This window comes from Taudactylus pleione, unplaced genomic scaffold, assembly GCF_031769625.1.
Source record: "Taudactylus pleione unplaced genomic scaffold, aTauple2 ptg000069l, whole genome shotgun sequence".
Taxonomy (NCBI): Eukaryota; Metazoa; Chordata; class Amphibia; order Anura; family Myobatrachidae; genus Taudactylus; species Taudactylus pleione.
In genome coordinates, this window is record NW_028284471.1 from 2,023,484 (window position 1) to 2,049,364 (window position 25,881).

General features: G+C 44.8%; 1 protein-coding gene across 1 annotated transcript in view; it reads left to right on the top strand.

The window, feature by feature from the left end:
• Positions 1–1,696: 1,696 nt before the first annotated feature.
• Positions 1,697–25,881, top strand: part of SAMD10 (sterile alpha motif domain containing 10) — a 39,595-nt gene continuing 15,410 nt past the window's right edge. Inside the window, exons 1-2 of the mRNA XM_088467015.1 lie at positions 1,697–2,283; positions 10,814–10,995. Coding sequence (XP_088323141.1) covers positions 2,199–2,283; positions 10,814–10,995 — 267 coding nt within the window. The 5' untranslated portion in view covers positions 1,697–2,198. The remainder of the gene's footprint in view (positions 2,284–10,813; positions 10,996–25,881) is intronic.

The following is a 25,881-nucleotide window of genomic DNA, read 5'->3' on the forward strand; positions in this document are numbered from 1 at the left end:
TATCTGTCTAATCTGGCTGGTTGGAATGAAAATCTAGTAATGTACGGGAGCAAATGACAATCAACTAATTGTTCCCAAACACTGGAAAACAGACGAAAATGGTCATTCAGACAAATTGGTTCAATCCACTGATTTAACCAAATTTTCCGAACGACTGTTTTTGTCCATTTTTCGGCATTTGGGAGCAAATGGTTGATTTACATTTGCTCCCATACATTACCAGATTTTCGTTCCAACCAGCCAGATTGGAAAGATAATCTTATAGTGTGTACCTAGAATTAGATTATGTCACAAGATAGAGTATCTCACATAGGGCCCCATTGATAAATTATCGCATTTGCAATGCGATCTGGCCATGACATTACCACCCATGATCGCATTGCAAAATGCGATCATAGTGTAGGGTTGTATCATCTGGCACACGAAGGGACAGGGGCTCTGAAAGGAGCCCGACCCAGTCAAAAATGTGTTGAGGGATAGATGCAAGTACACGTAACTACACCTGTTTGCCGAGGTATCGTTTGCACCAGTGATAAGGCTGCTGCAAGAGTGCACTAACAATGATGATAGCTATGAAATCAAGCATACGGATGGGGGCGGTCTAACTATAGAAATGCATACAATTCAGTATACAGGCGAAAGAACATAATTTGTCCTGCGCACACAATGCGGGAGCAATTCCGGATGTCCTGCGTTAAACTCTGCCTGTGCCATTTAAGCATCCTTAGGTTAGGGTCAGGCACCTCCCATGCCCAGAGGGTTAAGATTAGCATGTGGGGTGGGGGGTTAGGTTTAGGCACCCCTGGGGGAGGTTAGGGTTAGGCACCCCTAAGAGAGGGTTGGGGGGGGGAGGGTTAGGGTAGTTACTTATCTTAGTCGGGATCTTCATCTTCCGGCCTTCTGGCTTCTGGATTTCATCCGCCGGGCTGAGGTCCGGCGGTCATACGTACCAATAAGCATTGCAAAGATTTATCATGCGGTTCCTCCAATGTGGCATGTTACTGCAGTCACCATACCCTTATATGGAGCCTGTGAAAAGCTTAATTTAAATAAAAATCTCTTATGATGGTATTACCCAATACCCAGAAAAGGATGACCTGTGAAGTCGGGAATATCTTGCTTGATCCCCGTCTGATCAAACTATTGTGTGCATTGTACTGTGATCCTTATACAGCAGCGTTAGGCAGTCTGTAAAAGGGCAGGACGTATCAAGCATGGCATTTTGAATACGATACATCACGCCACCTATAGATAATGTTGCCTATCGGGTACAAGCTCTGGAAAGTTTTGCTTTCCAGAACTTGATACATATGGGAAATGCAATCAAACGGCCATTTTTGGAGGTTTGACAGCATTTCCCTGTGCGTTCATCCCGCCCAGAGAGAGAAAATCCTTGCAGATCTGCTGGGTTTTTGCCAGGGCTCTGGATTTGTAAAATGCAGCGCAACTAAAATCTCTATCACTTCGATAAGCAATTAGTTTAAACAGATTTTTTAGTTACCACTGAATATTAATAAACATAACCCTTAGAGACAGGTAATTTCACCCATACACTACACACATACAGCACATCTCACCAATATACTCCATGTCTCATCCAGAGGGCAGAGACAACGTTCATCATCAAGAGACAGGACATCATCATGTCACGGAACAGCACGTCTCATCAGAAAGCATGACACTTGTCAGGAGACAGCACATCTGACAAACAGATAGCAGCACATTGTATGAAAGGACAGCTCATCTCGTCAACAGAATCCATATCACAAACAGACAACACTGACATCACGTCAAGAAAACATTTCAGTGGCATAAACATGTCACCCACACACACAAAACATGTCTTGACAAAAACATCTCCCACAAAGGATGACAAAACAACAACAAAGTACCAAAGAAGCATGTGACAGAAGTGATGCTGAGCATGTAGAGTATCCCCCTCTAAACTACGCTCTACAGAGCATTTCACCCAGATGCAGAACAATTCCTGCAGACAGAACATCTCACCCAGGCGCTGCTGAGTATCTATGGGAAGAAGGAGTATTTCAGCATCAGCCGGAGTGACCCGTACTGCACAGAGCTGTGTGAGTGCTCCCTCCCTCCTTCCTCCCCTAGTCTGTCCTCTGTGTGTGCTGCTGGAAGAGGGAGGCAGCACCGGAGCCTTGTGCTGCTGCTGCTGTCTCTGACCCGGACGCCCGATGTTCACTGACCTTCGAGCTCGGATCGGTGAGAGGGAGCCTAGCGGGAGTGGGGACTACAGCTCGGAAAGGGTCAGCATGGAGGGTGAGTGTGTGGAGTAATATATCTTACAGACTGATTGGGTAATGCATCTGTATATTCATAAGGGATGGTACCTGTATGCAGTGAGGGATATGTGTGCAATGAGGTAGTGACAGTACGTGTGTGTGACGTGAAAGGATACATGTGTGTATACACTGTACATATGATATGTTCATGGAGCGGTGTTGGGTAAAATGGACAGCACATCAGTGATAAGGGATTCTTTATGTGTGTATGGGAAGATAACCATAAAGAGCCCACATTGAGTGCACTGATCACCAATTCCTAACCGCTGGATCATTTTCTAACATGTTTACTGTGCTTCTATTTTGGCCTGGTGAAATGACCTCACACTTGCCAGCTAGCAATGTAGTGACCTCATGCAATGCCATCACACACGCCTACTATAGTGACCTCATGCAATGCCATCACACACGCCTACCATCAGTATAATGACCTCAGAAGACCTAAATGAGAAGAAAATCTCTCCAGATCTTACTTTATTTTGTATGAGCTAGTTCGGTAATAGTTTGAAAGGCCTGAGGCAACATTTCTCATATTCATTGCTCACATACAGTTACAGTAATACTTACTTTTATTGTACTAAATGCATCTGTACCACTAATCGTCCTTCAAAACTAACATTGGTATATTCAAGTACAGGAGTGATTGCTGGTATTGCAGTAGGCACGTATTATGCTCAGCGTGTAAAGATATCAAATTAAATATGAACAGATTCATAGTTGGGTAATGATTTGGTCATTTTATAATACATTTATATTATTAATTTCAACCCAAGGCCATGATCCTTTTCCTAATTAGGACAGGAAGCCCAACTTGAAGGTGGCCATACACGTTGTGATTCTGATTGCCAATGAGCTATAAATAATTGTACTAATTGGTCACATAAGTGTTTGGGCCATAAACAGCTGCCCATCTATTAAATATTCTTTGTAAAGCGCTGTGGAATATGTGTGAGCTATATAAATAACTGGAAATAAATAAATAAATAAGGTCTGGAAAAAAGATGTATAGTGTAGTGGTACAATGTCACATGTGACCAAACTCGAAATACAACCTTGAGCTAATGCCGTAGTATTAAATCTGACCAAATCCTACACTTTATACCTATATAAGCCATATCCTAACTGAAAGTGTTTTTTTTTCATCCTATTATGATCGTGGGTTAGTCATTGAAATGACATTTTTACTGGTACTACCTATAATCAATATTCCCGCCAAATGCTGGTGCATACCATCTGCACAAAAGCATTTCTTAAAAGCATAAAGTCTGTCTGCAGTTAGGTATGTGCACAACAGTCATATAGGTGAATTTTTGCAAAATTATATGTACTGTGTGTCCACATATATTGAAGCTAGTAAATTACTTTTAATGACCATATTTAGCATGATTTAGGTTAGTTGTCTTAGATCCACCACACATACCAATATCTCCCCAATGTTCCAAATTAGACAGGACAGTCCCAATCTGAGGTCTCTGTTTTGCTGTTTCGATCTGGACAGCTTTAGCCAAATTGGGCTACAATTTTGGTAGATATATCCCATTCATTGCTGCTCTGCTATGGTGCGCAGAATTCAAAAAGTGGTTGTAGCAGAGGGGAAGGGAGGGGTGCAGTTCAATCCAGTCTCCGTGATGCGTGACCATTCCCACTGTAATATATGACCATGCCCGCTGTGATATATGACCATGCCCACTATGATATATGACCATGCCCGCTGTGATATATGACAATGCCCACTGTGATATATGACCATGCTCACTGTGATATATGACCATGCCCGCTGTGATATATGACCATGCCCACTGTGATATATGACCATGCTCACTGTGATATATGACCATGCCCACTGTGATGTATGACGGGATCTGGTTTAAAGATCAACAGTAAAATGGTAGTCAATGTCTAGACAGGCACCAGATGTTAGACAGTCAATAGGTGGACAGGGACAAAAGGTCGACACACTAAAGGCCGACACATGTATTATTATTTTTTTGTTAGGGTTAGTCACTTACCGGAGTGTTAGGGTTAGGCACTTACCCCGATGGTTTGGGTTAGACACCAGGAGGGAGGGTTAGGGTTAGACAGTTACCGGAGGGTTAGGCACTAGAAGGGACGGTTAGGGTCAGGAACCTACTCCGAAGGTTAGGGTTAGGCACCAAAGGGAGGGTTAGAGTTAGGGTGAAGAATAGGGTTAGAAATAAAAAAAACATGTGTCCACCATTTTTGTTTTGACTCTGTCGACCATTTGTACTCGTCGATCTTCTTACATGTCGACATTTAGTGAGTCGACTTTTGTCCCTGTCGACCTATTGACTGTCTAACATCTGGTGTCTATGTAGACATTGTCTACCTTTTTACTGTAGATCTTTCAATCCACATCCATGTATGACAATGCCCTCTATTTATATGCATGCACCATTTGCCTCGACTCCCCAATTTTAAAAGTTGAGAGGTATACACAACACTTTCAGTCTGGCCTACTAGAAAACACTACTAAATGAATATTCTGTGCATAAGGTTTAGCGGTGGTTTCAAAGTGACTTTAAACTATACATGTGGATGTGATCATTTTGTGGACATGCAGAAATCTGCAAAGTACATTTATAAAGATTTATATGATTGTACTGGATTTTGATTTGTCTCTACATTATTTGTAGATTAGATACAATATGGTATTTTAGATAAAATAATGTATTTTGCTCAGTATGTGCAAAACAGTTAAAATCTAGCTTAAAATAGTAATCACTGTTTTCAATGCTGAACAGAGAATGCAGAGTTTAAAATAAAAAAATCATTCCATATTGACCGGCCAGTAAGAATTCAGCAGGCAGCACAACCTTTTAGTATTGTGCTAAATTCGGACAATCTCCTGTGTATGGCACTCGTATCATTTGTGTAGCCTGGCAGGGCCGTAACTAGGGTAGAGCGACCAGTGCCATGGCACAGGGCACCCCAGGACAGGGGGCGCTGTTTGGGCTTGTCAATTTTTTGTTTATTATCATTCTCACTTGTAGCTTTCTCTTATTTTATCCCCAGCATCTCCTGGCCTCCCCTATCTCTTTCCTTGCCCTTCCCCATGAGGCCATGGCCCTTTTTCGGGTGTGTTATCTCCCTATTTCAAAAAGGGGGGAGGGGCAGCAATGCTCATTCTAGCACAGGGCACCAAAAAGTCTAATTACGACTCTGTAGCCTGGGTTCAGGCTTTGTGATATCTGTGGGGTTATTGGCGGCTCAGCCTCTGGCTTCCAGAACACAGGTATGAGCGTACATGATTGGATTCAGCTCATACAAGTTGTTGATTGTATATATCCGCGGTCCACCTTTAATATGAGTACGCTTTTGAATCTCCAGCTGGGAAGATTGCATTTCTATTTTAAGAAAGGTCTATTATGTTGGACCAAAATGTCAGATCTGACCCTATCCCTATGCTGTATGGTGGTATGTGACTCTTCAATAAAATATTCTCTTTTGAATATTTGGTGATTGCCCTCTGGTTCTTCCATATGTAAGTAGTATTATTTTTTGCATTACTTTATAATTTTTTGAGGCAGGGGAGTGGTATTTTTGGCATAAATTTTCACGTATGTTTCTAATGTAACGTTTTCTTTTTTTGGCATTTATTTATTCATGGCATTCACTTGGCGGAAATAATTTTCAAGTTGGTAGGTTTACTTCTCAGATAGCATGGGAATGTGTGTAGACAGCTTTGTAGCCCACTGATATCGTATGCCAACAAGAAATAAAATGGCACATTTGCTAATATTACATTTAGGTGCAAAATTCGTACAACACCTTAGCAACCAATCAGACATTTGCACTAGAATAATTCTATTCAACATGCGGCCCTCCAGCTGCTGTGAAACTACAAAGTGGGGTAAATGTATTATAGCGGCACAGATTGTGCCGCTATAATTCTTCCTGTTTCGCCTCTTTACCAAGGCGAAGCGGGAAGCACTACCGATGAGATGTATTAACATCTACCGGAGTACAGAGCGCATCAGCCTATTGCTGTTGAGCTGTGTCTCACCTCCCGGCCGGCTCCACTGGGCATGCGCAGGATCTCTGAAGCATAGCGAGATCCCACGTGCAGCCCCCAGGTCCGACAGCCACCGCCGCAGGGACATTGCTCTCCCTGCTGTGGTGATAGGGCAACGACAGTCGATTGTCATTGCAATTGACCGTTCACACATTGCCCTCCATATCGGCGCTGCTATCTCATAGATAGCAGGGCTGATAATGACGGGGGCGCTATGCCTCAATAATACATGGGGGAGAAGCGTTATCAGCGCACATTACGTGCGCTGATACTACTTCTGCCCTATATCGAGAGTTAATACATCTACCACAGTATGCCCTAACAGCAAAACCATGGCAGGGCATGCTGGGATGTGTAGTACCGCAGCATCTGAAGTGCCGCATGTTGAATAACGGGCACTAAAGGATAAAAGCTAATAGAAAATTGGTTGTTGAGATTCAATACAAATATTGCACACAAAGAAAATGTTAATAAATAAGCCCTAAAAACAAGTTTGATGATATCTTATTGCTAGAAAATGTGTCACTACATATAATACACTGATATTTTCAGAACTTTTATAGCTGCTTTTACCATGAAAATCGCTTATAACGCTAACAATCTTTTGCATAAAAATGTTAATTGGATTATCCTTTTTCGCACCTTCCCATCCCCCTGTAGCTCACTTAAAGAGTTTGCATTACTATGAAAACAGCATTGAGGAAATAGAATACACAGAGAAACAAAACATATTTTCTATAGCTGCACAATCTTCTATAATCCTTCACTGTGTGTGTATTCTGCAACTGATTGTTTGCTGAGGCTGATAAGCCAGGAGATTGTTTGATGGTCAATGATCTGTACACAAGTAGGGCTTGTCCAGATGAGCAGATTCTTTCATGGCATTACAGATGGACAGCCCTGAAATACTCAGCACATAGGCAGCAAGCCCTTCAGCATCAAACATGCAGGCCTTTAGCCCCTCCAAGGTGTGCTGATTCTTACATTTAATTAAATGGTTCCTGTACTAAAACTGACAGTGCATGGATGTGGACATTGTAAGATAATGGATGATGGACCAGGGACAGGAAAAGGAGTACATACTGCTTTTATTGTCCATCATCCATTTTTGGTAACATTCACTGTGCCTTGAACAGGGCGCACCTAAACACGTCCATGTGACTGAAGCCTTAGGCTGCTGACACTTATAAATATGTAAAGGGCTTCACCTCTAATATAACTTATATTCGTATCAATCTGCTCTCAAGATGTTCAGATTCCTTGGCCTAAAGGAGCCCATCCCTGCGATGTGCCCAGAGTGCTGTCGGGGCTACTGCGCATACGCATTCCCGCTTACTGCACATGCGTAACCGCCATTGCCGGGGAGGGTTCCGACAGCTAATAATGCGATGAGTAGCTCATAGTCCACAGCGGCTAATGGCACCTTCTGATGGCGTTAGATGCGGTGGCCAATCTCCAAAGTGCATTGCATTCCGGAAGTTGGTAAATTTGGCAGCATGGGGGAGGGGGCTGCTGGCGGGAATGGAGGGATCGCAGCTGGTATCGGATATATCTGCCTTCTTCCACGTCGACCTTTAGCGTGTCGACCTTTTGTCCCTGTCGACCTATTGTCTGTCTAACATCTGGTGTCTATCTAGATATTGTCGACCTTTTAACTGTCTATCTATAGTCCAGATACCATTCCATTTACATGTTTCCCCCCTAAATATAACAATAAAGTCCTGCCTTAACTGTAGAAAATCAATAAGCCCCTCTCCTTAATGGCTGTAGAAAAAACATCATATAAAATACATTTCCATCTTGATATTGCCATGTATTTTTATATTTTACTATTCTCTTTTCTATGTTTGTTATAACACAACTTCTCTATATATAAGAAGAAAGTTATACGACTATTACAACAATTCGCAATGTGGCATGAGCAAATAAAGCAACATTCTACTTCTTCATAATTGCCTACTCGCCTTCTTCTGGACAGAGGGGGAGATGAGCACACGCTGCTCACCACCTCCTCCATTTTCTTTTCTTTCACCTAACCACTTCTGCCGCCCATAGGCTACACAAACGTAATATTTGCAGTTAACCCTCGAAAAACAGGTGTTTTCAGAGATTTAGCCGCAAATATACAATGATAAATAGGCCCCATAGTGTGTATGTGTTAAACTTATACTTGCCGACTATCTGGCTGCTCCTTCTGGGAGGGAGCAGCCAGATCGGCAGGGCAGGGGGCGTGGCTGGCAAAAGGGTATGTGGCCGCCCGGGCAGATGTCATTTGCAGGGGTGGGGCCACGCGTTCGCACCATTTTGGCCCCACCCCGCAACACAATGGCGTAAATCACCCCCCCCCCTCCCAGTCGGGAGGCTTGCCTGCCCTTCTGGGGGGCAGGGAGCTGCACCCGTTTATCGGGAGGCACTCAGCCGAATCGGGAGGGTAGGCAACCCTGGCTAAACTGTGTATCTGCTTTGTGGTTCATCTACAATTGTATATAGGTAAATGTTATGACACGCCTCTCAGAAGGGGCAGTACACACCCTTTTCAGCTCCATGTGCATTCCTGTTGCTTTCACTGTCTCCTTGAAATGCTTTTTCAAAAGTAGGTAAGTATAGCTTTAATTGCATGAAGGTCTGCAAGAAGATTTAGGAATACATTTACAAAGCCTTGTTTTGTTCAGGGGGTTTGAAACCCATGCTTATCACTAGGAAATTGAAGCACCAAACCACTGTATTTACTATTCATAAGTTTACAGTATATGGGGTTTTGTAAACAACCATAGATGTGCATCCGTTTATTGTCTGTTTTTTGGGGGGGTTTTATAATGGGATTTTCACCAAACCGCCATAAAACCAATGTAATACCACTTTCAGATAGAAAATGGCAAAAAACCCAGCTTTTACCTGCCATTTTGCATGCCAGGTTTTTTGCCATTTTCTGTCTGATACCCCTTTCACACAGGAAAATGAAAATCCCGGGTAATTCACTTTTACCCGGTAATTTGCTAAACAAGCCGGGATTTTCCCTGTGTCTACAACCCTGCAAAAAACCAGGGTCGGAGACCTGGGAATTTAGGACCTGATTCAGAACCCGCTAGGATGCGTTCGCACGCAGCCAGACAATTTTTGCATTCTGCGCGTGCGTACGCATCGCAGTGCACATGCGCGAACCAGTCCGAGCGATCAGGAACCGTACGCACGCTGCGCATAGACAGCCCGGCAGAATGAGTGACAGGAGAAGCCGTTTGTGGGTGGTTACGGGCTGGCCGCTAGAAACAGGGGAGTGGAGGTGCGAACGCAGGCGTGCCTGAGCATCTTAACGCCGTTTCAGAGGTGTGCATAATTATGAGGCAGCAATATAAGCTCTGCTTATGCATCCGATTGTACTCGATGGTACCGATGGTTGCATGCACTTCCTGGAGATGACGTGCGCAAGTGGGCGTCTTTAGACTGGCTGGTGGGCGTCTGCATATACAAAGCGATCGCACGCCAAGACATAGTGGGCGTGCTAATGCCTTGCCGTGCAATCGCCTGCCTTCCCGAATTCGCATGCGCATCGAGCGAGCAGGTCTGAATGAGGTCCTTAGTCCCGTGATGACCTTTTCACACAGGGAAAAATCCCGGGTTGTTCAGCAAATTACCAGGTAAACGTTAATTACCCGGGATTTTCATTTTCAGTGTGAAAGGGGTATAACTGTAAAACCAATAAAAAACCAAAATGAGCCAAAAACTGTTACATTGATAATTCTCTTATGAGGGTCACTATTTTATTAAATATTAGTGGAAAAATTATTGTTTATTTTATTAAGGGTGCAATATAATTCTATAATTATATTAAAGGGGCAATATTAATTAATTTTTAATTGGTATTTAAATATGTATTTTATTGACGGGGGAAGAATTTATTATTTTATGGCTATATAAACGGTACCCACATCAGAAAATAATCAATCCGTTCATATTATTAAAACATTTTTAAACACTAATTAATACGGGATATGTTCTGCATCCTGGCGGTCGGGAAGCTGGCACTTACATTACCAGTGCCGAAATCCCGACGCCGGTCAGAATCCTGGCGTCAGCATCCCGACCGCTGGGATACCGAAGGTAAGTAGTGGGGTTGGGGGAGGGTTAGGCACTAGAGGGAGGGTTAGGTTAAGGCACTGTGGGGGGATGGTTAGGTTTAGGGGAGGGGTAGGGTAAGGAGAGGGGGAGGGTTAGCATACCGACCAACAAGTGTCGGTATGCTAACCCTTTTGGGATGCCGGCGTCTGGATTCTGAACGCCGGGATCCCGAGCACCAGAATCCCATCCCCATCCCGTGTGAACATGTGTCTATAGAATTAATAAGTATCATGGGCAATTTAGGTGGACCAATTGGTATATATATTCCCTATTTATCGGTCAGTAAAAGCTGGTGGGCTGTGCCTATGCATATAGTTATGTCACACTTATAATGTAACTGGATTATTTTATTTGATAGCTGCCACTCACTACAGACTTTGCCGAAACCTCCTGGAGCACACCGTTTCTGCTGAGAACCTGAATCATCGCTTTCGCCGCGAGATTGGCAACAGCCTGACCTGGCACGATGGGCGGGGTCACAGAGCAACTGGAGGCAGGGTTATCAAACTTCTCAAACAGCCTGGAACAGACGTATCACAGGTAATAACTCTTCACTGACTTTGTCCTGATAGTTTTATTTCATCGTATAAATATTTATGTGAGCCAAATTGAATATAGTTCCTGTGTCCATTTTGCAATATCACATAGTTAATCTTTCTACATAAGCATGAAAGAAAAGCCTGCAATGTATTACAATATAAGCCCCCACACACACACACACTCACTTTTGGCATGATCTTTTCAAAATGTTCCCCTGCGGAATAGTTATCAGAATTAGTTAGGACAAAGCACATAGATACAAACATCAATGTCAGTTGCTTGCGATTGGTGACTGACTTTTACATTAATATGGCAGCTTGAAGAAGGTAACAGCTAAATCAGTTACTGATTGACAGAGTTGAGATTCAAGGTGAGACAGTATAATTCATCATCTTCATTAGATGCTAGCAATAGGAGTACTTCTGTTTTAATCATAGTAATAATAGATATTTGCAATAAAATATTTTTTTTATATTAATATTTAATGTTGGTTTTACAAAACAGATGTCTGGAAAACAGTGGAATATGTTTTGTACAATGCCACAGTTTACATTAGTAATATATTAAAAAGTTATAATAATGCTTATGTGTACTTGATAATACCACCCCGATCTCAGGCCACAGTGTTAGAGAATAAAATACGGAGCGGCACACAACGGGTCAGGAGGCGGCTATTCCGCAGGAGTGGGGTAGGGGAAGGGGGGAGTTTCTTGCTGGACAACTCATGTGTGACCTCCTTGGACATTGAGAGTATCATTACAGTGATCTACATACCCACACAGAAATGACCAAGCACAGACGATAGACATAAAGGGCCTGACATTGTGGTGCATGAATCGAGATGTAGTGCTGTCACATGAATGAACTCAGCAAGTGGGCATATATAAGTGTAATGTTGGAAGAGACTTCCAAGGTAATAATGAGAGATGGGCTTTCAACCTGCAGAACAGTAGAGCACATACATTATCAATGTGCATTTCTGTGTGAACATTATCTATGACTGTGCAGTGATGTGTGAGGCATGGTGCGGTACAGGAGATGAATTATCAATGTGAAGTGTTGTGCAGGAGAAGATTTATTAATGTATATAGTGTGTGCATGATATGATTCATGAGTGTTAGTGCTGTGCAAAAGATGATTTTTCATGGTTTAGGAGATAATCTGTGAGTGTGTAGTACATAGCTGGTTACAATTTAACATGGTACAATAAAAATGCACGATCATATCGTTAATTTTTTGGTACCTTCCAACCCACCAACGACCTGCGATGCATGGGCACGTATGGACGATAACGATATCGTCCATCAGCCGTGCATGCAGGCCAACCTGGACGATTTCGTCCAGGTTACATAGGGATGCGGGTCACTGGGCCGTCGTTGGTGGGTTGGAGGTGTGCTGGATGATCAATATCGATCATCCAGCACACAGGGATATCGTTAAGCTATATCGTTATCGCTAATGATCGTCCCGTGTACGCACAAGAGTGTGCAATGCGATGCAGGAGAGATGGTCTACTGTAAGTTTTGAGTTCAGTACAGGAGATGATATGTGAGTTTGAAATGCTGTTTAGGAGATGATTTATGAGCGGACAATGTTGTACAGTCAGTGATTTATGAGAGTGCAATTCTATACAGGAGATGATTTATTAGTATGCAATACTGTACAGGAGATGATTTATGAGTGCGTGTTGTTGTTCAGTAGATGATTTATTACTTTGTGATGCTGTACTGGAGATGATTTATGAATGTGCAGTGCTGTCCAGGAGATTAATTACAGAGTGCGTCACTGTACAGGAGATGATTTATGAGTGTGAGATACTGTACAGGAGATGATTTATGAGAGTGCACTTCTATACAGCAGATGATTCATGAGAGTGCATTTCTCTACAGGAGATTATTCATGAGTGTGCGATACTGTACAGGAGATGATTTATGAAAGTGCAATTCTATATAGGAGAGGCTTCATGAGTGTGTGATACTGTAGAGGAGATGATTCATGAGTGTGCGATACTGTACAGGAGATGATTTATGAAAGTGCAATTCTATATAGGAGATGCTTCATGAGTGTGTGATACTGTAGAGGAGATGATTTATGAGTGTTTGATACTGTACAGGAGATGATTTATGAGTGTTTGATACTGTACAGGAGATGATTTATGAAAGTGCAATTCTGTACAGGAGATGATTTATGAGTGTGTGATACTGTACATGAGATGATATATGAAAGTGCAATTCTATACAGGAGATCATTTATGAGTGTGCGATACTGTACAGGAGATGATTTATGAGTGTGCGATACTGTACAGGAGATGATTTATGAGTGTGCGATACTGTACAGGAGATGATTTATGAAAGTGCAATTCTATATAGGAGAGGCTTCATGAGTGTGTGATACTGTAGAGGAGATGATTCATGAGTGTGCGATACTGTACAGGAGATGATTTATGAAAGTGCAATTCTATATAGGAGATGCTTCATGAGTGTGTGATACTGTAGAGGAGATGATTTATGAGTGTTTGATACTGTACAGGAGATGATTTATGAGTGTTTGATACTGTACAGGAGATGATTTATGAAAGTGCAATTCTGTACAGGAGATGATTTATGAGTGTGTGATACTGTACAGGAGATGATATATGAAAGTGCAATTCTATACAGGAGATCATTTATGAGTGTGCGATACTGTACAGGAGATGATTTATGAGTGTGCAATACTGTACAGGAGATGAGTTATTAGCGTGCAATTCTATACAGGAGATGATTTATGAGTATGGAATACTGTACAGGAGATGATTTATGAGTGCGTGTTGTTGTTCAGTAGATGATTTATTACTTTGTGATGCTGTACTAGAGATGATTTATGAATGTGCAGTGCTGTCCAGGAGATGAATTACAGAGTGCGTCACTGTACAGGAGATGATTTATGAATATGCGATACTGTACAGGAAATGATTTATGAAAGTGCAGTTCTAACCAGGAGATGATTTATGAGTATGAGATACTGTACAGGAGATGATTTATGAGATTGCAGTTCTATACAGCAGATGATTCATGGGTGTGTGATACTGTACAGGAGATGATTTATGAGAGTGCAGTTCTATACAGCAGAGTACTAGACAGGAGATGATTTATGAGTGAGCGATGTTGTTCAGTAGATGATTTATGACTTTGTGATGCTGTACTGGAGATGATTTATGACAGTGTCACGCTGATGTACAGGAGATGATTTATGAGAGTGGCTCGCTGTATAGGAGATGATTTATGAATATGCAAACAAACCGTACTGGAGATGATTTATGAGCATGACGTGCAGTTAGTGGAGGCAGAGCCTCACCTGTCATACAGATTTTTCCACTGATCTGTGTTACAAATGTCTTCTTTGTATTTCTCTAATCATTTGAGGCACAAGAGGTGAGGCAGCAACGAACTCAACCTCCCCTCTAATAGATAAGAAACTGCCTGGAGTGCGGCGCCACGGTCAATAATACTACTGCCATGAAAAAAGCACCAGGGTAGGCAGCGATCACATTTGCCTTAATGAGGGGGGCTTCCCACATCACCTCTGATGAAACAACCGTTGTGAGTGGTGAGGTGACCACAGTGTTAGAAAATGGCAGCATCAGGTGACCTATTGAGAAAGTTCTAACAGCGCACTTCCAACCGCGCACTGTGCTGCTGCCATTACAATCAGCTACATGCCAGCACTTGCCCACAAGCTCAGCGCAAGTGCTCACTGGAGCTGAGAATTGGAATTTTGGATAGAGCAGCCTGCTCTCCATCGGTCTGGACCGCTGGGGCGGTACACCTGTCAATCCGTAACGCAGGCATCCTAAGGCGTGCTCCGGGAGGACAGAAACCTCCCGTTGAGCAGAAGGACTTTGGTTCTGATCACCCAAAGGTATTCAAAGTGCCCAACAGCTCAGCCTTAGTGCATTTACTATAGTCCTCATATTAGACACTGCCAGGCAAGAAAAAAAGGAGTATAAACCTCATGATAGGCTCATACTGTGGTTTGCTATTCTCTAAGACTTTGCTGGGGACAGGGTTTCAGCTCAGACAAGTTATTCTGCCCTGTATTGTCTTTAGTAAATAACTACCTCTAAAACAAGCCATTTTAAAGTAACAGGTCCCACAACCTAATTCTTTTGCTAAGGGACGATAATCTTTAAAAGGTTTAAAACTCATTTTAGTTTCACTAGTGAGGAGCATAACCAGTGATACTGTATTATGGACCTCATTCAGAGCTGCTCGCAAAATGCGAGCGCTCGCTCTGAATGAGGGCGGCCGCATCTTAAAAATGATCCGGCCTCCTGGCCGCTCGCTAGGCTGTGGGTTACCACCCACAGCCTTAACGAGCGGCCAGGATGATGGTCGCGACCATCGGGGCTTGCAACGAGACCCTTGTGGTAGGGTCTCGTCTGCCGCAAGCCCCTAATAGAGCCGGAAGCTCTCCCATTGACATCACTGGTGATGTCAGTGGGGACGCCCACAAACGGCAAGCGTTCGCTTGGGAACGCCTCAGTTTGTGAAGCCACCCCCCGGCATGCCTACAAAACAGGGCGAGTTGTCGTTCAACATCGACAGCTGCCCCTTTTGTAGTGAGTCACGGAGCTAGAGAATTTCTCTCTCGCTTCCGGGGCTTGCGCATGCGCAGTGCGGCCGCTGTGCATGCGAGCAGGTCTGAATGAGACCCTATATTTTAACCATAGTTTACAAGGGATAAACTGGAGTCTTGAAGCACTGGACAGAGTGCTTATTTTAGCAATTGCGATCCGTGAGAGATAGCAGCTACAATTGCATTTGCCTCCATCTTTTAATCTGGCCCTATGTCATTATGCAACCTGCCAGTTGAGTGGTGAAAGTAAGGTACCTGCTTCTGGTTCATATGTGTGTGTAACTCTGGCTCTGATACTAGCCAGTGCCTCTCCAGCCATTGACCTCTGCGTCGGTGACTGGTGTGATGCTATACAGGAGATGATTTATTAGTGTGCAATTCTATACAGGAGCTGATATATTAGTGTATGGTGCTGTGCAGGAGATAATTTTATGTAATTCTGTATAGGAGATGATATATTAGTGATGCTGTACAGGAGAGTATATATTAGTGTGTGGTGCTGTACAGGAGATGATATATTAGTGTATGGTGTTGTACTGGAGATGATATATTAATGTATTGTGCTGTACTAGAGATGACTTATAAATGTGCAATTCTATACAGGAGATAACATATTAGTGGGCAATGCTATGCAGGAGATGATTTATGAGAACTCAGTGCTGTACAGGAGGGAATCGGTATAATATGCCAGCTGTCGGGATGCCTCCTGTCAGAATACCGACAGCGGAATCCCGATGGTTGGTATCCCGACAGGGGTCAAGTAAGTGTACTTACCCTCCCCCAATAACCCTCCCTTCTGGTAGCCTAACCCTAACCCTCCCCACCTCGCACCCTAACCCTCCCCCTCCTTCGTGCCTAAACCTAACCCTCCCCCCTTAGTGCTTAAACTTAACCCCCCCCAGTGGTGCCTGACCCTAACCCTCCCCCCTAGGGGTGCCTAACCCTAACCTCCCCCCTCAAAACCTAACGCTAATGATATATTAGTGTATGGGGCTGTACAGGAGATGATATATTAGTGTGTGGTGCTGTACAGGAGATGATATATTAGTGTGTGGTGCTGTACAGGGGATGATATATTAGTGTATCGGGCTGTAGAGGACATGATATATTAGTGTATGGTGCTGTACAGGAGATGATATATTAGTGTGTGGTGCTGTACAGGAGATGATATATTAGTGTATGGGGCTGTACAGGAGTTGATATATTAGTGTCTGGTGTTGTACAGGAGATGATATATTAGTGTGTGGTGCTGTACAAGAGATGATATATTAGTGTCTGGTGTTGTACAGGAGATGATATATTAGTGTATGGGGCTGTACAGGAGATGATATATTAGTGTATGGGGCTGTACAGGAGATGATATATTAGTGTCTGGTGTTGTACAGGAGATGATATATTAGTGTCTGGTGTTGTACAGGAGATGATATATTAGTGTATGGGGCTGTACAGGAGATGATATATTAGTGTGTGGTGCTGTACAGGAGATGATATATTAGTGTGTGGTGCTGTACAGGAGATGATATATTAGTGTATGGTGCTGTACAGGAGATGATATATTAGTGTCTGGTGTTGTACAGGAGATGATATATTAGTGTCTGGTGTTGTACAGGAGATGATAAATTAGTGTATGGGGCTGTACAGGAGATGATATATTAGTGTATGGGGATGTACAGGAGATTATATATTAGTGTATGGAGCTGTACAGGAGATTATATATTAGTGTGTGGTGCTGTACAGGAGATGATATATTAGTGTATGGGGCTGTACAGGAGGTGATATGATATATTAGTGTCTGGTGTTGTACAGGAGATGATATATTAGTGTATGAGGCTGTATAGGAGATGATATATTAGTGTATGGGGCTGTACAGGAGATGATATATTAGTGTGTGGTGCTGTACAGGAGATGATATATTAGTGTATGGGGCTGTACAGGAGATGATATATTAGTGTCTGGTGTTGTACAGGAGATGATATATTAGTGTCTGGTGTTGTACAGGAGATGATATATTAGTGTATGGGGCTGTACAGGAGATGTTATATTAGTGTGTGGTGCTGTACAGGAGATGGTATATTAATGTGTGGTGCTGTACAGGAGATGATATATTAGTGTATGGTGCTGTACAGGAGATGATATATTAGTGTCTGGTGTTGTACAGGAGATGATATATTAGTGTCTGGTGTTGTACAGGAGATGATATATTAGTGTATGGGGCTGTACAGGAGATGATATATTAGTGTTTGGGGATGTACAGGAGATTATATATTAGTGTATGGAGCTGTACAGGAGATTATATATTAGTGTGTGGTGCTGTACAGGAGATGATATATTAGTGTATGGGGCTGTACAGGAGATGATATATTAGTGTATGGGGCTGTACAGGAGGTGATATGATATATTAGTGTCTGGTGTTGTACAGGAGATGATATATTAGTGTATGAGGCTGTATAGGAGATTATATATTAGTGTATGGGGCTGTACAGGAGATGATATATTACTGTGTGGTGCTGTACAGGAGATGATATATTAGTGTATGGGGCTGTACAGGAGATGATATATTAGTGTATCGTGCTGTACAGGAGATGATATATTATTGAGTGGTGATTTACAGGAGATGTTTGTGTGGTGCTGTACAGCAGATGATATATTAGTGTATAGTGCTGTACAGGAGATGATTTGTGAGTGCACAATGCTGTACAGGAGATGATTTGTGAGTGCACAATGCTGTACAGGAGATGATTTGTGAGTGCACAATGCTGTACAGGAGATGATTTATGAGTGTGCATTTATATACAGGAGATGACATATTAGTGTGCGATGCTGTAAAGGAGGCGATTTATGGTGTGATGCTGTACAGGAGATGATTTGTGAGTTCTCAATGCTGTACAGGAGATGATATCTATTTAGTCTTCATTCTAGCACCCTGCACTCTGCATTCTGTGCAGTTCCTCTGGGATGTCGCTCTCTGCTCTGGTGCATCTAGCACACTCACGTCTGTATCTCAGCAGTTTGTTGCATTAGCTGAGTGTGTTAGAAGCACCAGAGCAGAGAGCGGCACCCCAGGCAGGAAAGAGGAACTGCAGGGGTTGTGACAGGTGCAGGGTAGTAGAATGAATACTATGGGCCAGATGTAATAGGGTACGATTTTGGCAAAAATTTTATTTTTGTTGTAAAATCGCACGTTTTGCAAAACTCTCAAATGTAATAGGGTGCGGGTACCTTTCAAATCGCAAGTTTTCAGCCGCTACTAAAATCGCAAAGATAACATCGCATCCAGATGTTTTTCCATAGAAACAATAGCGAACGCATATGTAATAGGGTGTTTTTTTAACGCAACGTACACAAAACCATACCAAAAATCTCGAGTCTAGCCCGAGCAGGTCGGACAAACATAGAAACATGCTCATATCCATGAGATACGTGCATGTTTATGTGTGGTTTAACAAATCAGTTTAATAAAAACAAAAAATGATATGCCCCCCCCCCTTCCTTTCTCCAGAAGCATAACCAGCCGTGGGCTCTGTACAGCCGTTCCTGCTTCTTAAAATACAGGAGGAAAAATGCGTAGGGGCCCCCTGTATTTTAGGAACCAGCACAGTGCTTTGCAGAGCCCGTCCTGGTTGTGGAAATACAGGGGACAAAATGAGTACCCTCTCGCCGTGTTCCCCAGCCAAAGCATTACCTCTGACCGCTAGTCAGTCCAGGCTAGAGATCCCTGAGAAGGTGGGGACCTCCCAATAAAGGGCTCCCCCTCTCCAGGGCACTCCAGGCCTGGCTGATAGCCCAGGCTATCCCTGGCACCCCTGTGCGTTGGGTGCCGGGTTGATAATGTAGTGTGGTGTAAAAAAAAGATGAGATAATATTGTCTTTTGCATGTGAACTGCAGGTCCCAGCAAATCTCCCCCGCATGCTGGTACTTGGAGAACCTGCATGCAGGGCATTGCAGGCACGCTGGTACTTGTAGTTCACCTGCAAAAGAAATATTAAAATAAACACAGTACCACACACACCATGATAGTACAATTTTATTAACACATACATTCACACTCACTATCTCATATACTCACCTAATATTCCTGAAGCCATTCATGTCCACTTGTCCAATTAGAAATCTACAACACTTGTAACCAAAAAAAAATATTCACCAATACCTTGCATAGATCACGTCCTCTTCGGGTGCCCTGGAGAGGGGAAGCCCTTTATTGGGGGCACGTATTTTTTTAAAATAATGTTAGTGTAACTTCTTTTTTTAACACACAGAAGCCTTCACGGCACTCACTGATCTGTGACGGGTTCTGTATAACTCGCACCTTTTGATGCTAGTCGCATTAAAAGGTGTGAGTTTACATAGGAAATTCTCGCGTACATTTGCATAGTGTAGTAGCCTCGAACTCAAAAGTTTGCAGGCTATTACATTTGCGAATCTCGGCATCAGCTTGTACCTTCAAAAAACGCGAGAAGGTGCAAGTTGGTTTTTGCCTGATCACTCACACCCTATTTCATCTGGCCCTATATATTAGTGTATGGTGCTGTAAAGGAGATGATATATTAGTGTATTGTGCTGTACAGGAGATTATATATTAGTGTTGGTGCTGTAAAGGAGATTATATATTAGTGTATGGTGCTGTACAGGAGATTATGGGGCCTATTCATGATTTTAATTATCGGACCCCTTTAATTAACATTCTAACTCGTCACGGATTCCGGAGCAATTCATCATTGCTCCGGCATGGTGACAGCTGATGCAAAATCAGCTGTCCCAGCGAGCGGCTTCACTGCTCCTTTTCGGAGCAGTGAATCTTTTCAGGTCACGCATGCGCACAAGAGCCCCGACGTCTGGCGGAAGGAGTCGGACAAGGGTGGAGGGATCTGAAAGGATCCCTCTTTGCGACCCAGGAGGAGCATTCGCCATCTGAAGATGGCAAATGCTCCCGCACTCAAGCTCCGAAAATATAATTTCTACTTCAGGGTCCATAGGGTGTCCACAGGGTTGACCTTGGGGATATAGCTGGATCAGGATCCATGGGCACCACACAGTTAAGCTTTTAGCTCCCAGGATGCACTTGGGTCCTCCTCTATACCCCGCCACCGAGCCACAGGCACCTCAGTGTAAGTTGGTGCCCGGCCGGAGTCGGTCACCGCGCAGGGTGGCTGCAGGAGCAGCCCCCGGAAGCTTTTTATTTTCTAATAGATTTTATTTATTTTATTTTCTCTTTTTACTACAGATGGCAGCGAAGGGCTGTCTGTACAGACGCCCACGCTGCCACTCTGATCCCCGACTGGCGCCAGTACTGATCTGGGGATCGCGGCGGGAGGCCAGAGTCCGTACTAGCCGGACTCTGTCTACCTCCCGGGACTGCTGCCGGAGTCGCCGGGGATTCAGGTAAGCCGCACGTCGCTGGCTAGCGGCGGCGCGTGGAATGCCTTAAAATGAAGTCCTTTAGCCTCCGGGCCTGGGGGACAGAACGGAGGCTGCTGGCAGTGGCGGCGGGCCCCCCCCCCCCCATAACCCGTAGGACCACTAGACCACCAGGGATAACCGGCAAGCGGGAAGCCAGCATCCCTGGGGTTAATGGCCAGCCAGGGGAGGAAGCCTTCCCTGTTCAGCGGCTCCTCCCCTGAGCTCAGCGCGCTTTTCAGCCTGCATGTCTAGCGTCCCTGAGCTGCAGTTCACTCGGCCACTCCTCCTCTGAGGTCTCTGCCGGCCATTTTTTTTTTCTACATGTGGCAGCGCAGATCCCTCAGGGAGCACACGGACCGGTCCCCCTGTGTACCTCTCCCCTGTTAGGACAGCGTACACAGCACTATAGCCCTCCCAGACACTGAATCTGGGCGGTTGAGTGTAGTGTAAAGGTGCAGTAAGTATTTCTTCCTGCATGGTATGTGACTTTTGCTAGTGCTGCTGTCTGTATTTTTCTCTTATTACTGTCAGCTTATATCTATCTCTTTCCTTCTTCCTTAGCCCTACAGGTGTGGAGGAGGGGCTTTTCTACTAACCTCACATATATAAATCAAGTATTTGTGAGGTCTGTCACATACAGTTGTGTGCTACACAGTGCCATATTCAGGACTGTTGTTCAGCACACAGGGAAGTGCAATTCTTTTTTCCTCTATTGCCATATATATTTTGTCTGTACATTATATTTGGTCATGTCTGAGGGTGAAGTTGAGCACTCCGGGACTCCAGTGTTATTGTCCTGCAGGCGCTGCTCTGCGGGATTACATAGGGAAGAGGCATCTCTGGATGGCCTTTGTGAGCGGTGTCAGGTGACTCCTGGTCAATCCAGACGCCCTATGACACAGGAGCCACCATGGGCTATGTTTTCACAGGTGCTGGTGTCTCTGGCGGACCGCCTTGCGGCTCCGTCTGCTGTCCCTACGAGGACTCTGTCCCAGCCTACCATTTCCCATTCCCAGGGTACCCCGCAATTATTGCAGAGTTCCTCTGGGTCACAGACTGTGGACCCTTATTCAGGATTGCCTATCTATTTTCAGGCCACTCCTGCTACGCAACAGTCTGTGGTGCCTTTCCAGGCCAATGTGGCAGCTCCTCCACCATGGGTGGACGTGCTCTCTTCAGTCCAGAGTCTGGCGGCTGCATCTTCGACTTTTCAGTCGATGCTGCAGAATGACAGGTCTGCAGGGGCGTCTAAGCGTGCACATAAGTTGCATGCGGCGCAGATTTTGGACACTGAGGGGTCCTCAGATGAGGGTGAGGTCCAGGACGACTCCGATTCGTACACCTCGGCTCAGGAGGTGGAATCTCGGTCGTCTATTAATGTACGAGCTCTGGTTAGGGTGGTGCGTGCCATTCTCCTAAAAGAGGATGAGGCACCTGCTCCTAAGTCGAAATTCCCTAGTTTTAAAAAGACTAAGGTGACTTCGGCGGTGTTCCCCCTGTCTGATCATTTAACGGATCATATGGCGATGGCTTGGCAGACACCCAGTAAGAGATTTGTGCCTCAAAAGAGGTTGGCTTCCAATTATCCATTCCCGGAGGCGCATTGTAGGAAGTGGGAAGCTCCACCGGTGGTGGATTCCCACGTAACACGCCTTATTATGAGTGCTACGCTGCCAATACCGTCAGTTTCCTCGTTAAAGGATCCCAGGGACAGAAAGGTTGAGGCTTGCCTTAAGTCTATTTATTCCCTCTCAGGAGCAATTGCTCGCCTGTCCATGGCCATTTCCTGGGTGGCTAAGGCCATTGAGGGTTGGGCCAATGCCTCAGAGGACACTTTTCCTGAGGATACTCAGGAAGTCCAGAGGGCATTACTAGGACAGATGAGAGATGCGGCTTCTTATATTGGAGAAGCTTCCTTGGACGCTAGTCTGCTAACCTCTAGGGTGTCGGCTGCGGCTGTGCATGCCCGCCGCTCCTTATGGCTGAGGTCCTGGAGAGCGGACGCTGATTCAAAGAAGGGCCTGGAGGCCTTACCTTTTAATGGGGAATTACTTTTTGGTCCAGACTTGGATAGGATCGTGGATAGACTGGCTAAGTCCAAGTCGGCCTTCCTTCCTTCAGCTGCAGTATCTGCCAAGGTCCGGAGTTCGGCTTTTCGGCCCTTTCGGGTTCAGAGTAAGGCAAGAGGTCAGTCTTTCCCGAGGCAAGCAGCAGTTAAGTCTGCCTCCAAGTCCAAGAAACAAGCTTGGAGTGCCAGGCGTCCCTCTTCCAAACAGGAAGATAAGCCTTCCGCCTGATAGGACGGGCCTCCCTCTGGGGGATCCCAGAGTTGGAGGCCGACTTCTTCAATTCACCCAGAGCTGGTTCAATACCACCACCGATGCCTGGGTGCGAGAAGTGGTCTCCCAGGGGTGCGCCCTGTCTTTTCGGCGCAGACCGCCTCACCAGTTTTTCTGCACGAGTCCTTCTCAGGACATAGCCAAGGCTATGCTGATCAGGGAAGCTATAGACTGCTTGCTGACTGCAGGGGTCATTGTACCTGTTCCACAATCTCAGCGTGGGATGGGGTACTATTCTACGCTGTTTCCGGTACAGAAACCCAATGGCTCCCATCTACCCATTCTAAATTTAAAGTCTCTGAACAGGTTTCTCAGGATTCCCAAGTTCAGAATGGAAACCTTGCGTTCCATAATTCTGGCTATGGAACCAGGGGATTACATGGTCTCCCTGGATATCCAGGACGCTTACCTCAATGTGCCGATAGCAACGTCACATCAGAGGTATCTGCGGCTCGCTCTGTTGCACCATCACTACCAGTTCCGGGCCCTGCCTTTTGGGCTCTCCACAGCGCTGACGGTGTTCACCAAGGTGATGGCAGTTATGGCTGCCCACCTTCGGAACCAGGGGGTACGGTTGTTACCGTATCTGGACGACCTCCTATTGCTGGCAAGCTCTCCGGAGGTTCTGCTGCAACATCTCCAACTGACGGTGGCTTGTCTGCAGACGCACAGGTGGTTAATAAATTGGAGGAAGTCATCCCTGATCCTATCTCAGCAGATGGTCCATCTGGGGGCCCTCCTAGACTCTAGTCAGCAGCGGATCTTTCTAACTCCAGAAAAGGTATCTTCCCTACTGTTGCGGATACGCAGTTGCCTGGATTGTGCCAGTCTTTCGGTACACTCGGCAATGAGAGTGCTGGGGTCCATGGTGTCGGCATTCGACATGGTGGAATTTGCCCAGTTTCACTCCAGGCCTCTGCAGAGGCTGATTCTAGCAAACTGGAACGGGTTGCCTCGCCGGATCCGGTCCCAGACGCTGGTGCTATCTCCGGATGTACGACAGTCCCTGAATTGGTGGCGTCAAACAGCTCACCTCCTAGAGGGTCGCCCCTTTTGGATCCTGGACTGGGTTCTGCTCACGACAGATGCCAGTCTTCGGGGTTGGGGGGGCAGTGACAGGCTCCTTGTCACTTCAGGGTTGTTGGACAGCGGAGGAAGCGGCTCTCCCCATCAATGTTCTGGAACTAAGAGCCGTGTACAGGGCTCTGCAGTCGGCCGGCACCGCTCTTCACGGAAGGGCAGTGCAAGTGCAGCCAGACAACGCCACCACGGTGGCGTACATCAATCACCAGGGAGGAACTCGCAGCCGGGCTGCGATGGCAGAAGTGTCTCACATCCTAACTTGGGCGGAGTGCCACCTTCCAGCGATCTCGGCAGTCTTCATTCCCGGAATCCTCAATTGGGAGGCAGACTTCCTCAGCCGTTACGACGTGCATCCAGGGGAATGGTCGCTTCATCCAGAGGTATTCCAACTACTCGTGGACAAGTGGGGACAGCCTGAGGTGGACTTGATGGCCTCTCGTCACAATTACAATTTACCCATGTACAGGTCAAGGACAAGGGACGACGGCGTCAGTCTGGTGGACGCTCTGTCGGTGTGATGGACGTTTCAGTTGGCATATCTGTTTCCTCCGATATCCCTTCTGCTTTGGGTCCTGCGCAAGTTCAAGCAGAACGGAGGCACTCTGGTACTGGAGGCCCCAGCGTGGCAAAGACGTCCGTGGTACTCCAATCTACAGAGTATGGTGCTGTACAGGAGATGATATATTGGTGTATGGGGCTGTACAGGAGATGATATATTAGTGTGTGGTGCTGTACAGGAGATGATATATTAGTGTGTGGTGCTGTACAGGAGATGAAATATTGGTGTATGGTGCTGTACAGGAGATGATATATTAGTGTATGGTGCTGTACAGGAGACGATATATTAGTGTATGGTGCTGTACAGGAGATGATATATTAGTGTATGGTGCTGTACAGGAGATGAAATATTGGTGTATGGTGCTGTACAGGAGATGATATATTGGTGTATGGTGTTGTACAGGAGATGATATATTAGTGTATGGGGCTGTACAGGAGATTATATATTGGTGTATGGTGCTGGTCAGGAGATGATATTGTATATTAGTGTATGGTGCTGTACAGGAGATGATATATTGGTGTATGGTGTTGTACAGGAGATGATATATTAGTGTGTTTTGATGTACAGGAGATGATATATTGGTGTATGGTGCTGCACAGGAGATTATATATTAGTGTGTTGGGAAACCGTTTTCTTAGAAGAATGCAGTGCTGTGCAGAAAATTACGTACAGTACTGTGCATGAGGTGATTTATCAAGGTACACTGCTGCGCAATATTATTACTATACAGAATATGTATTAATCTGCAGTGCTGTGCCAAAGATGACTTCTTAATGTGTAACTGTGTAAGAGATGATTTATGAATTTGCAATGCGGTGGAGAATATTATTTTTATTGTTTAATATTATGTAAATTATTTACTGATATGCCTTCATGTGCAAAGAATAAAA